The sequence below is a fragment of the Andrographis paniculata genome, unplaced genomic scaffold (genome assembly GCF_009805555.1).
Source record: "Andrographis paniculata isolate CXL003 unplaced genomic scaffold, ASM980555v1 Contig69END, whole genome shotgun sequence".
NCBI lineage: Eukaryota > Viridiplantae > Streptophyta > Magnoliopsida > Lamiales > Acanthaceae > Andrographis > Andrographis paniculata.
This window is the reverse complement of record NW_026137605.1, coordinates 7,393,680-7,408,021: the sequence shown is the minus strand read 5'-3', so window position 1 is coordinate 7,408,021 and position 14,342 is coordinate 7,393,680. Positions and strand designations below refer to the sequence as shown.

At 30.1% G+C, this 14,342-nt stretch overlaps 3 protein-coding genes and 1 non-coding gene across 8 annotated transcripts; 1 reads left to right on the top strand and 3 right to left on the bottom strand.

Moving 5' to 3' along the window:
- Window positions 1–1,173: 1,173 nt before the first annotated feature.
- On the top strand, window positions 1,174–3,385 carry LOC127264051 (putative pentatricopeptide repeat-containing protein At1g26500). 2 transcript variants are annotated; one of them, XM_051293395.1, is made up of 2 exons: window positions 1,174–3,018; window positions 3,237–3,385. In XM_051293395.1, exon 1 carries the CDS (start codon window positions 1,335–1,337, stop codon window positions 2,994–2,996), a length of 1,662 nt encoding a protein of 553 aa, XP_051149352.1. In that variant the 5' UTR covers window positions 1,174–1,334; the 3' UTR covers window positions 2,997–3,018; window positions 3,237–3,385. The 2 variants fall into 2 exon arrangements, with proteins under 2 accessions (XP_051149352.1, XP_051149353.1); XM_051293396.1 differs by having other exon boundaries at window positions 3,242–3,375.
- Window positions 3,041–3,573, bottom strand: LOC127264052 (nodulin-related protein 1-like). Its single transcript, XM_051293397.1, has one exon. It carries the CDS (start codon window positions 3,571–3,573, stop codon window positions 3,238–3,240), a length of 336 nt encoding a protein of 111 aa, XP_051149354.1. The 3' UTR covers window positions 3,041–3,237.
- A 3,798-nt stretch (window positions 3,574–7,371) lies between these two features.
- Window positions 7,372–12,589, bottom strand: LOC127264058 (eukaryotic translation initiation factor 2 subunit beta-like). 4 transcript variants are annotated; one of them, XM_051293406.1, is made up of 11 exons: window positions 12,439–12,589; window positions 12,042–12,118; window positions 11,152–11,263; window positions 10,981–11,036; window positions 10,848–10,899; window positions 10,669–10,757; window positions 9,282–9,427; window positions 8,794–8,936; window positions 8,378–8,463; window positions 7,633–7,706; window positions 7,372–7,590 (listed from the first exon to the last, which is right to left on the bottom strand). In XM_051293406.1, exons 2-11 carry the CDS (start codon window positions 12,096–12,098, stop codon window positions 7,587–7,589), a joined length of 819 nt encoding a protein of 272 aa, XP_051149363.1. In that variant the 5' UTR covers window positions 12,099–12,118; window positions 12,439–12,589; the 3' UTR covers window positions 7,372–7,586. The 4 variants fall into 4 exon arrangements, with proteins under 4 accessions (XP_051149363.1, XP_051149360.1, XP_051149362.1 ...); XM_051293403.1 differs by having other exon boundaries at window positions 7,372–7,706; window positions 12,439–12,588; XM_051293405.1 differs by having other exon boundaries at window positions 7,372–7,706; window positions 12,042–12,112; window positions 12,439–12,483.
- Window positions 8,037–8,119, bottom strand: LOC127264252 (small nucleolar RNA SNORD34). Its single transcript, XR_007841650.1, has one exon. It is a non-coding gene; the product is annotated as a small nucleolar RNA SNORD34 (small nucleolar RNA).
- Window positions 12,590–14,342: the final 1,753 nt, after the last annotated feature.

Below are 14,342 nucleotides of genomic sequence, written 5' to 3'. Positions count from 1 at the left end.
AATCCCACTGATATTAACATTAGTTGTTATAATCGCAGACGTCGATAGTGTTAGCTAACATATTATATTAATATATTTATAATTTTCTTTATAATATTATTTTTAATTTTTATATTTCATAGTGAAAATAATTATCGTATTCCATTATGTAAGTTTGTTTAAAAATCTAGTTGAATTGACCACTACTAAAGAAAATTGGTTAGAGCCTCTACTACACAAGAGAAAGGGTTGTATGCGAACGAATATTACAAGGATTGATTCGAAATTTGTGAAATTATTCGATTTTGATTTAAAATTTGATTCATTTTGAAGCTATTCGAAATTTCGTAAAATAATATTTAAATAATTTAATAAAAAAATACTCTTGATATACTCCTTTCGATCTAAACACCATAATTTGGATATTAAGTATTATTTGTTTTTTTTTTTATTTGAGTGATGTGATGAGATAAAGTAAAGTGTATATTAATATATGTATAAAAATATTATTACTTATTTCTAAATTTGAAAATATTGCAGTGAGTTTGGGACAAACAAATGAAATGTTGCAAGTGTTTGGGACGAGTATTATTTATCAAATATTCAAATAGACCACTTTCTTCGTCTTAACAAATATTAAAATACTCTTGCATCATTTAATTTTTATTTTATTATTTTATTTATTTTTTTTTGTCATCTAACTTTTTTTTTGTTTTTACTCCAAAAATAAAATATATTTTTATTTTTGTATATATTTTTTAAAATTTGATCAAATTAAGTATTTATATTAGTTTGCAGTAGAAAAGATAAAAATGTCTACTAGATTGTATGATAAAAAAGTAATGATATTTGTGTAATATATTAAAAATTGTAAGGGTATTAATTACTTTAAATAAATAAATAGGGAACGATAATATCTTATTTTATTAAAAAATTACAGTTATTATATACTCTCCTTATCTCAGAATTATAGTCTTAATTTGGTTGGGTAAGAGATATAAAGAATATAGTTATTTATGAAATTAAGATTATTATTTTCAAATGGATAAAAATGATAAATAATGGAGGGAGTATATGTTATTTTTTTAATAAAATTTGATACTTTTAAAATTTAAATTTATTAATATTTATTTATAGATATCAAATTTATTTTAAATACATATGTGCGTATGTTTGAATCATATAGAATGGAACTCAATTAGCGGGGTAATCATCCTGGGAGAAGTCGGCATGTATTGTATGTATGGCATCCAACTTGGAACAACTCCAGGAACCCTAATCAAATCATTTCTTCACTCCCACCCAAATCAAAAATCATTTTCCAAAAATTGTTCATAAGCTAATTGCAATGTTGTATGCTCTCAATCCTTTCCCCACAAAACCAAATGGCCTTGCTCGCCAAATCACGCCACTTTATCAGGCCCCGGACCTTCAAATCCATCTGCACCTTCCTTCACCTCAACCAGAACGCGCAGCAGCTACCTCAGGATCCGCCGCCGAATCCAGCCTCTGGAAGTGTGCGGTTCCGTGAGAACCGCCGGAACCCTACACCAGGTGCTTTGGCCTCCGCCGCGTCGGCTGAAGCGCCGAATTTGATGAATAATTTTGCAGACAGGACGACGTCGCAGAAATTGGACGAAATTATCAACGAAGATCACCTTCTTAGGGTTTGCACGGTTCTGTACCAACAGCAAAACGCCTCCGATGCAAAACTCAACGGAAAACTCACCAAAACACAGTTCAATCTCAGCCACGACTTCTTCCTCCAGGTATGCAACAAGTTCCCATTCTCATGGCGACCTATTTACAGATTCCATTTATTTTCCCTTTCCCAATCGAATTTCACCCACACACCTACCACCTTCAACAAAATGCTCGATATTGTGGGTAAATCGAGGAACATCGATCTCTTTTGGGTACTCTGTGAAGAAATAGCGAAACTCCGATTGGTTAACATAAAAACCTATGTAATTGCACTGCGAACCCTAGCTGCTGCCAGGGAACTGAAAAAATGCGTAGAATTCTTCCACTTGATGAATGATCACGGCTACGAGTACAACATCAAGAGACTCAACATTGTCGTGGAGATTCTCTGCAGAAACAAGCTCGTCGTGGAAGCTAATCATGTTGTAGTAAAGCTGAGGGATTGGATCAAGCCTGATGAGGAGACTTACAGGTGGATTATCCATGGTTTCTGTGATGTCGGGGACTTAATCGAAGCCTCTAAAATCTGGAATTTAATGGCGGATGAAGGGCTCAAGCCTGGAACAGATGCCATGGAGGTAATGCTGGAGAGATTCTTCAAAAACGGCGAAATGAAAGAGGGATTGAAGCTATTCCAGTCGATGAGGACGAGCAGGATGGAAGATATAAGATTGTCGACGTATCGATTAGTGATTAAGTGGCTCTGCAAGAGAGGGAAGACAGGGGAAGCTCAATTTCTGTTCGATGAAATGCAGAAGGCAGGCATAGAACCCGACAACGAGATCTTTGGATCGATCATATACACACTAACGAGCAGAGGCCGAGTGAAGGAGGCATACAAGATTCTCGAACAGGTCATAAATCCCGAAGTTTGCGTGTATCACGGGATGATGAAGGGACTTTTGAGATTAAAAAAGGCGAGTGAAGCAACAGAGGTGTTCCGGGAAATGGTTAGGGCAGGTTGCGAGCCGACAATGCACACATACGTGATGCTGCTGCAGGGCCACTTAGGGAAGAGAGGGAGAAAGGGGGAAGATCCATTGGTTAATTTCGACACAATTTTCTTGGGAGGTTTGGTCGTGGCCGGGAAATCGTACGAGACGAATAAGTACGTGGAGAGGGCAATCCGGCGAGGGGTTGAAGTGCCGAGATTCGATTACAACAAGTTCTTGCACTACTTCTCCAACGAGGAAGGCGTCGTCATGTTCGAAACAATGGCAAGAAAGTTGAGGGAGGTCGGATTGTTCGATTTGGCCGATATATTCGAGAGATATGGCCTCAAAATGGCTACCAGAGATCGGAGGAGAAGTTAAGGATGCCATGGATTGTGGATTGGTATGTTATGTATGTTTATACGTAATAATCAATGCCAACATTATATTTATGTAGAACACATTCACATTTGCACAAAATATATGTATTTATTCAGAGAAATTCTTCAGTCTCCTCAAGCTCTAATTAAAATAAGAAATAAGAAATTCGCAGCCTGTGTTTTTTCTTTATTGCGAATAATATAAATCTGTACCACTTTTCTCTGTGTTGTTCTCTGTTAGGTTAGGCAGAGTGTGGAGTTTTGCAGCGGCGGAGATAGTCCTCGGCTTTGTCGACGTATTTGGCCATTCCTTTGTTGCCGTCGAGCTTTCCGTACTCGGCGGCTGCCTTGAGGAGATCGTCGGTGGCTCTGGCTACCTCGTCTTTGTCGTATTTGTCAGGTTCGCGGCGGAGCTGACATTGGGCGGCGTCTGCGAGCACCTCGGCGCTGTGGAGGATGAGGTCTGATTTGGACGGTTGTGGCTCTGCGGTAGTGGTGGTGGTGGTGGTGGCCCTGGCATCCATGATTGATGGAGAATTGAATTGAATTGACAAGTTTGTTTGTGCAGAGAGCGGCATGGATGAGGGTGAAGAAGAAATAGGGGGAAATGGGAATGGAATTTGGGGAATCCATGGCTCGCCTGGTTTTCAGATAAGTGGAATCACGCTTTTTTTTGCTTGTCTTTCGGCCTTTTGTTTTTATCCTTTATTTATTTATTTATTTAAGGTTGTTTATTATTATTATTATTATTATTATTATTATTATTATTATTATTGTTATTATTATTACTGTGCCTACCATTTGAATGATTTTTTGAAATTTTAAATGAAATTGTGTGATTAAAAATAATGTAGAAACTTTCTAATACAAATTTATTATGGTCTAAGGGTTTTATTTTTATTATTATTATTATTTTCGTGTTGATTTTTTAATATTACTTATCAAAATATTGTACAAATTAAAAAAAAAATTTGTAAAAATATTTCCATCTGTGTGAATGAAATTTCTAAAAAAATTTTTTATACAAATATAAAGATATTTTTAATATTAAAGTACAAATGTAAATGTGATGTTTACATGAGGACGGATGGAGTATTAGTATTAATATGAAATTTACTAAACATTTTCTGTTTCTCGGAAAGATAAAGTGTTTTATAAATAATAAATCAATAGAAATATTTACAAATTTGTCGGAAATTTCAGTCATACGTCCAACTCCAGCACCACCAAGGTGACCACTAATACTATAATGTTTTTTTATTAATATGTTTGATATTAATTATCAGTGTTTTTTTATTATATTACATTTGGTTTGTTACAACAGCTAAAAAAAATATATTTTAAATACACATTCTTAATTAAATTATAGTATTTGGTTTGTCAACAAATTAAAAAAATATACTATGTTTTCAAATCCACATTCTTAAATACAAAAAAATTAACACTTTATAATAAAGGAATTAAACTATATTCGGGGACACAAAAAAGTTAATAATGAAATTTCTGAAAAATATAATAATTATATTATAATAGGACAATATTAATTATAAAAGAGTACAATAATAATATTTAAACTCTTATAAACATACAACTGCAGTGCTTTTTATGACAGAAGTGAATGCTCTCAAATTTTAATATAAGTGCTTTTGACTAAATTATAGATATATTTTTACAATAAACTAAAAAAAAAAATGATTTTATCTTTATAACTACATTCTTAAATTAAAAAAATTAAAATAAAATTGATCCAAGGTTCTAATAACCTATAATCTATAATCAGTGAATTAAACTATATTCGTACATACAAAAAAAATATTAACACTGAAATTTTTTAATAGTATAATTATTATACTCATTTTATTTCTTAACAATCTATCTATTTTTTCATTTTGATCCGTCTAGTATTCATTTCTTTTTTTGTTAAAGTAATTGTACCATCTACTTAACATTACAAATACTCTTACATTTACAATATAATACACAAATATCATTACATTTATATCATACAATACTATGGATAATTTAATCTTTTTACTTTTATTTCTATTTTATCCCAATATAATACTAATATTTCTAAAATTTTATGCAAAAAGTAAATTAATATATAGATATGAAACAGAGAGAATATTATGAAAGCACGATAATACAACAACAATTTCAAAAGCACACAATAAAATAATAATGAAAAAAAATAAAAGTGCACACATCTACTTCGAATTGAAAATACAATTGGCAAACCAAAATAAGAGTATATATTAATATGAAGTCACGACACTTGTATCCATGTGGCAGTCGAGCATAGTCCACCCTTAAATTTATGTTATGAGACAACCTACTTGTAAATATGATCGATCATCTGCGCTGTAAGTAACTCCAACTAAGTTAAATTCTTGTAGATTAAGCGGTGAGATATCCCTCGCTTGAGGGTTTGGTCCCAAATTCAATTTTGGATAGGTGTGTATGCATGTGTTGGGTGAAATTTTCGTCGGGGTTTTTGAGTGTGTGCGTGTGTGAAATAAAAAAAAAAAAAAGTAACCCCAACTAAACCATCTGCTCCTCACGTCCTTGAGACATTTATTCATAATATACTAGTATTGACTCATATGTATACATGCTAACTCTACAATTAGAAACAGTGAACAGCAAAAAAGATAAAAGAAAAGAACTATTTTATATTTTATATTTTTTTTAAAAAGGGGGAAATTCAAAAAAATAATATGAATAGTATAATGATTATGTCAATAAGCATAATAATTATATCACAAGGCTACAATATTAATTATGAAAAAGTATAATAAATAATACTCTCTCCGTCTCATTGAAAGGGTGACATTTGCTTTTTGCAAGTAAATTTTTTTAATATTAGTATTATATTGAATTGTAGTAAAAAAAACAAAAATATCCCTATTAATATTGTGTAATATAAAAGTAATGACATTTGTATAATATATTATAAGTTGAAAAGATATTTATTATGTGACGTGATATTACAATTACTAAATTAGTAAATGGTAACCTTGTTTTGGAACGAACGAAAATAGAAAATGGTAACATTTCAATGGGACGGAGGGAATATTTAAAAACACAAACTCTACACTCCATTCCCTTTATGCTCATTCTTTGTATTGCAATTGTCTTAATTTTTCTCTTCCTTAGTGTTTTATTATCTTGACTTTTTTTCACTTAGTTTACATATATAATTACTTAATTTATTAACTTTTTGGCTTTTGTAGTTTTAATTCATCTTTCACTTCATCTGAATTTTCTATTTCTTATGTTTATTTATTTATCTACATATATTTATGTTGCATGCGAAGGATATAAAAATATACAAGAGGAATACGAATATAAAAATATACAATAAATCAATTATAAACATTAGATGAGAATAAATTTGAAATTGACATTGCAGAAGAACAAATCATCCATATGTTTGGCATGCAAAATATTTCAGTGCAAAAATATGCGGAGAAGCAAAACATAGAAAACAAATAAAAAAAAAGTAAATTATATATAATACCTTTTTGTATTTTAATAAAAATGAACAAAATATAGAGAATTATGTAGATACTAAATAGTATAAAAATAAAGAACATATATAATATAGTAATTTTTTTAAAAGAAATATATATAGGAAAAATTCAAAGAGAACACACCCGACATGTTTTATTTATTACTTTGAAATCCCTTAAATTAAACTAAAATATGCACAAAATACTATTTTTATCCAAAATTAATATTTAATTGTAAATACAAACTTAAATTATACAAATTTTATACAAATAAAAAAAATAAAATATCTTAATTAATTTTTTTTAATACAATATATAAATAAATAAGTAATCAATCTTTTATATTTATAATATTTATAAAAATTAGATAACAAATTATTTTTGAAAAATTATAAAAATAAGAAATTAATTAATTATTAATTTAATTTATTAGAAAACTAAGGGTGTGTTTGTTTGGTGGATTGAATTTTAAATCAATCCACTATTCATCTCATATTTTTTTCCCAAAAATATTAAATCAAACACCTATTTTTTATTTTTTATATTATACTATAAATCAATTTTACACCTATTTATATTACACTATATTTAAATATTTTATTATATAAAATTTGCATATAGAATGACCTGGCCACGCATCAACCCCACAGATGAGAGTGTCATATAATTTAATCATAAATAAAAACTTCACACTTACATCACCAACGCTCACTGGATCAACCGTAACAAATTACCCTCCTCACTACTTTCACCCTACTTAGTTTACTAAATTACATATATAATTTTGTTAAAAAAAAAGAAAAAGATAGCACGAGTCCACATTATTTTGTTTATATATATATATATGGAAGGAAAGAGTATTAATTTAGTTTTAAAAATATAATTATAAAAATAATAATTAAAACCGTGCATTCATTATCACATCACTAGTATATCCATATATATCCTGATAGTTAGAGAATGCGGCAGGCAATCTTCCACATCACATTAAAAAGTTTACAAACACAGCTAAGGAAAGTTTTTTTGCTAAGATATTAGTAAGTCTTTGTACCGTACCGTTTGAGGAGGAGAAGCAACATTTAGGTTCCGGCTTTCCTGCGACCAACACGGGCAAGCAACATTTAGGTTCCGGCTTTCCTGCGACCAACACGGGCGACGAATCCAGCCTTGATAGGAGCAACCGATCGTCCAGACCCACACTATACACAAACAAACAAACAAGTAAATACAGTTGCAGGTTCCTACGTTATTAAAATTAAAAAAAAAAAAACAAACAAACAAACAAGTAAACATACATACAAATGGAATATATATATACTTATTCATACAACACAACACACAGGTTGTTCCATTTCTAGCTACCTATTGCCGAAAAGAACACTTGAATAAATACCATGATACTTTGATGGTATGTATAAGATCATATTACACCCGACCCGACAACTAATCAATCGTGTTTGGAAATAATGCAGCATTTTTTTCAAGTGAATATTAGCATGCATGTTCAAGTACGATCAATCAGCTTCCCTAATGGCCTCAGACAGCATAAATTTACTCTTCGTCTAGAACAATCAGACAATGTAGGCAAAGATTTTGTTCATCACAGGCCAAACACAGACAGACCACTATGGACAAAATAAAGAGAACTGACAGGTAAAGATGAACAAGGGTCGCATTGCAGAAAGGATAGATAGATAGATAGATGCAAAATGTTATAATTTTCTGATTATGCGGAAGGGCCTAAAGTTATGAGAACGTCTCTGCCACAGTGACAGTGTAAAGTCAAATAAAAACTATGCTTTAACATTGCAATGATTCTAGTCAATTATATTAAAACCTTAGCAGCCAAACTAAACAGAAACTAAACTACCTTTTCGCATCGGAGAAAGAAGAGACGGTTCTCCTTTGAGAGGATAGTGTCAGGACTTTTGCAGCCATTGCAGATAACATACTCATCTGCACCCATGAAGCACATGAAAAATTATGGGACTCTAACAAAATTATACTACTTCCAGGCAATTTATAAAACACAGAACAATAATTTGACATGAATTATGTAATTCTTAAAAACAATTTGTATACATAACAGCAATAAGCGCCACTGTTCAATATATGTGCTTATGAGTTGAGCAATTTTCAAATAAAAGAAGAGAAAATACTAAAACCCCTATAAGCTCATAATTTAAAAAGAGAAGAAAGAGAGGAACTTAAGATCAGGCTGACTGAAAATATCACTGGAACATATTCTTTGAACTTAATTTCTGAAAATGTTATAGAAAAACTTACTGATGTATCTTCGCAGAATTCCCTCAAAGTTCTTTGGGGCAAACCTTCCCTTGACCACCAACCTTTGTTGCCCATCCAGAGAACCACTTGTACCCATTTCAGCCAGCAAGAAAGTCATGACATGCTCTGGTTGTCGATGCATCCTGCAATAAAACCCATGAAAAATGTAACACATCAATATTTATTCATGTCACCATCACAAAGATCAAGAAAAGATCAAATCCAAAATCATATTGAAAATCGTAGAGCACCAGTTTACTGCAGAGTTTACTGCAATGTTCAATATGATTTATGTTAATTTTTCAAAAATATTGTATAAAGAAGCTTGCATAGTGATAGTGAACAACAAGGAAACACGCAAACAACAATTATGTGTAAGTAATGTTTTGTTTGCTGGACCTGTAATATCAAAATCAAAATCCCAAGCATTAATTAGGACGCTAACATTCATCACTGTTCTTCTTAGCCCGAAAAAAGAAAGAGCATACGTTTTGCAGAGATCCATGAAATTCACAAAGACGGTTTTCTTGGTGCCTTCTCGAAGAACTTGAGGTGGTCTCATAACTGTCCTGCGCCGATCTCCAGCAAGCTCTGGGTTATTCTCACGAAGAATGTTGAAGACTCGGCCAAGAAGCTGAGTATTTGAAATGAAAAGCCAATATGAATTGGTCGCATAAAAACTATAAAGCAGGGATCAGCAACATGAAGTGAACAGCTATGACCAAGTAAATATTGAATAAGAAGAGATGCAACTACAATACTATATGTTGTAATGGGACATAAAACGTAACACAATGGCTCTTCATATCCATAGCATCCATAACAAGGGGGAATACATGATCGTAGAAGCACAGCATGAAAACGCAACAAATAAATTGAAATACTAGCGAATACTAGAGTTTGTTTACCACTGTTTTGTTTAATATTTTGAAAAAAAGTAGTAGTTAGATGCTATAGTTTTGAATGAAAGTGGACATAGGATGTAATGTTTTGGAAAAAATGTGAGGTTTAATAGTATAAACCATGGAAAAGACATTAGTAAACAAACCCTTAAACAGAATAAATAGACAAGGATTATACATCAAATTTCAACACAACCTGTAACATCAGTGTGTAATGATCGATTTGTTAAATACAACTCAAATAATTTAAATAACAATCCACTCACTTCACAATGCTTATAAGCATAAATAACTGCAAAATATTGAGAAAACATGGGTAACCATTTTACATGCATATGTCTCATTATTGCTAATAGTGCAATAATGTAGAAGGGCAGAGGGTAGAAGCTATAAGCCGTTGAAACTTGGGAGAAACTCAAGTATACATATACATATACACATGCAGTTCATAATACATTTCAACAAACAAAATAACCACTCAAGTATCTTACAAAATTTTATATAGGACATATAACTAAAAAAATAACTTTAATAGAGTAATGCAGAAAAATTAAAAATAAAAGCAATATATAATAGTTTATATGGAAAACTTAAACCCTGGCTGCAGGCTGCCTTTCCTGGCAGCAACAGCACAGTATGAGATGGAAGAAAGTCTGAGAGGCATAAAAGAGAGATATAAAAAATAGAAGGGTAGAGGGCAGAAGCTATAAGCCGGAGAAACTTGGGAGAAACTCCAGAAAAAAATTTGAATAAGACTTTCCACGTCCTTACTTAAATTAAAAATAAAATAAGAACCCCTAATTAATCATAATTAATAGAAATAAAAATATTAAAACCGACCATTATGCCATGCGTCATGACAATGGCTCATCAGTCAAGCATGTGGAAGTGATGCGCCTTGCCATAGCAAATGGTGCAGACCATTTAAAACTGTGAGCCACATCATACAATTAATCACTTGAAAAGCACATACCTCCTCATACTCATAATCTCGATCAGTTCCTTCCCAAGGATATTGTTGTAAAACAATTCCTTCCCCATCCTCATCTTCTCCATTGATATCTTTAGAATTTTATAAATGGAAATTACAAAGAACATTTTAAAACAATGATCAGATTTAAGTAATAAAGCTCTCTCAAATAAGCTCTTTACCTTCTGAGTTCTCCACAACATTCTCTTTTTCTTCATTCAGATCTGTAGGTGCCTGTAACAGTTTTGCATGAAGCCAACATATAAAAACCACAAAAAATTCAAAGAACATGATAACCAAAAACAAATTGCTTACTGGCTTCTTCTTTTTCTTTTTAAGACCAGCAAATGAAGTTTCGACAGTATCAGAAACTGCAAGTTCATAGAATTACATAGGATCAATAATTTAAAATTTATCTATCTCAAAATTTAAATACACAAATATAAAATACAAATGCATCAAGAGAAAATTGTTGAAGATAGTTACCAGTCAAGCTCTCGGTTTTCTCAACTAGGGTATCAACAGGCTCCTCTTCAACTAGATCTTGAACCACGACTTTCTTCTTTTTCTTCTTTTTTGTAGGATCAAAAGAAGTTATCTGCATCACAATCAAATATATACGAAGGTTATACATATTCAACTCCTGATTTCATCATGCACAAGATAGTTAGTGACATATAAACATACATAAATGGCTTAATTGCTCAAACCAAAACTTCAAACATTTAAGCCCAAGTTGAATCTCAATTTCATTAAAGTTGTGTGTGGTCTAACCGAATAATATACAGACTAAAATAGACATAAATTTCACAAACACACAATTCAGTTGTAGCTCCATTGCATAAATCATAAATTTTTCACTACATACTCTTCACAGCACGTATCATTTCCAACCTTTAATGAAACTATTTCGAAAAGAAAACAAAGAATATAATAAAGATTCTAGCATCCCTAAAAGCACACTTCTTAGCTAGAGCTGTTAAATAAATCGAGTAGTTCGCGAGCCAAGCACAATCAGGCTAACATTTCTATAAACGAGCTGAGCTTGAGCTTGGATTGAGAGTAGCTCAACTCAGCTCATTAGCGATAATATATTTACATAATATATAAAATATAATTTTTATATCAAAATTTGTAAATATTAATAAAATTTGAATATTTTATTATAATAAAATAGATATATTTAATTTATATTTTAAAAAATATATAGACTATATACAAAATTCAAGCCAAACTTGAACTCAAATTTTACGATCCAAGTTCAAGCTTGAATTTGAGCCTAACGAGTAGCTCTCGGATTCTTGTATCGCTAACAAGTTCAGGTCAGCTAACATAACAGATACTATAAATTCGAAACATTTTTATTTCATACTTACATCTCCAACATCATCTTTAACCTCGTTCATAGCAGTTTGATCTTCTTTCTCCGCCATGATTGTATTCAGATCTGCAACTAAAAATCCAAAGAGTAATTCGCATTCAAAGCATGTCCGCCCTTGGAATCAAAGTTTCGAATCCATATAGCCCAACAACAAAAGAAAACCCTAATGCCCTAATTCAGGATGAGAACAACAACAGTATAGGCGAAAACCCTAGACGACCCAAAAGATCAACTGACCTCACAACCAATACTGTTTCACCAAATAACCCCTTCCTAAGCGCACAAAAAATTGCCCGCATTTCAATCCACGAAACCGCTCCGATAACACAATATATCGATCAACTAATAAACAAAAAAAAATAAAGAACAACTAGATACATTCGAGGCCATACCTCGCAGCCACAGTAGATCTTCGACGGCGGCTGATTTCCAGAGTTGAAGCTTGAGCTAAAGTTTGTTTATATATTCTAAACCGTCGGTTCGAACCGTCGGGTTACCGGTTTGAACCGGCAGTTTGGCGATTAATTGTTTTTTTTCTTTTTTTTTGGGAATCCGAATCAAGCAGAGAACCTGGTGCGGATCGTGCTGTGGATCAGTGGACGTAATCTATTGATTAGGGCAAGTGTCTTTTATAATAATAATAACATGTTTATAATTAATTTTTTTATATATATTATTGAATTTTTATAAAATAAAATAATATTGATATTAATAAATAATATTATTTTTTATATTAATTTTAAATTTAGTAATTTTTTTATTAAATAATATTTAATTTAAATTATCTTATTATCTAATATACCAATATTTTTATAATTCATTTTATTTATTTTAATTTAAAAATTAATTTAATTACTTATTAAATTTATGATTTAATTATTTTGTATTATAACAATTTAATTAATTATTATTTATATAATTTTTATGCAATAAATGAATAATAAATATATATAAATCTGCAGTTTTTAAATTGAAACTACCTATTTATAAATCCTAATCAAAACTATCAAATTATAATCAAAATTATCATTGGAAAAGTTTGATTTGTATTTCATACTATGAGCTTGAGAATAAAAGCCCAAATAAAAATGTGACTTTTGATTATTTTGAGTTTGTTTAATTGTTGTTTGAATTTAATTTGAAATGAAATATTGAATTAATTTTTATTTAAATAATATTTTGATATAATATTTTATGAAAAAAAAAATACTATTTTTATCCGGTTTTACAAGTCTATTTACTTTTTGCGTATTGATCTTTTAATATTAATTATTATATTAAAATGTAATACAAATTAGAAAAAATTGCAAAAATATTTTCATTAGTGTCTACAAATATGAAATGTTAAGTACAATGACGCGAAAATGAGAGAGTACTATATTTTTTTATTAAAAACTGAGTGAAGTAAATAGTAATAATTTGTGTTTAAAATCGTAATCAGACAATCCCTTTAATTGTAATTGAAGTTAAAATGGCTTAAGTCTACTTGACAATTAGTTGATAGTTTTACACGTTAACATAGTCAATTAACAAGTTGATTCAATATTTAATTAGTTGTTTCTATTAAAGTATTTAGTAAAACAATAATTTAATATTAACATATTATACATAAAAAAAACAATTTAGAATATTTATATTTTATTTTTTAAAATATTCAATTGTATTTTTTTAGTTTAAAATTTTAAAACTTTTGTTATTAGTTATTTGACATTGTAAATGAATTATAAAATAATTATTTTAATATTTCTAGAATCAAGAAAAATAATATGTTTTTTATTAAAAAAATATAAATATTTTTTTATTAAAAATTGTGTAAAATATAAAATAATAAAATTTTTGTATATATTTATTATATTAATTACTCTATCTCTGCTATAGTTACATCTGTCTTTTGGGTAGTCATTGTACTTAATATAAAAAATATCTTTATATTAAAATATTAATAAAAGTATTTTTTTGCCACTTTCTTATACTTACATATTGATATAATAATTAATATTGATATAAAAAATAAATGTAATTCTTTTAACCGGACGAATGGAGTATTGATCAATTTAGGGTGTGTTTGTTTGGGGGTTTGGATTTTGAGTTGGGATTTGAATAGTAAAAATTTTGAATTTGAATAGTTGTATGATGTGATATAAATAGGTGTTGATGTGATGTTTTGAATGTAAAATTGATTTTTAGTATAATATAAAAAATGAAAAATAGGTGTTTGATTTGATATTTTTGGGGGGAAAAAATGGGATGAATAGTAAGATTTTTACAAAATCTTCCAACCGAACACACCCTTAGA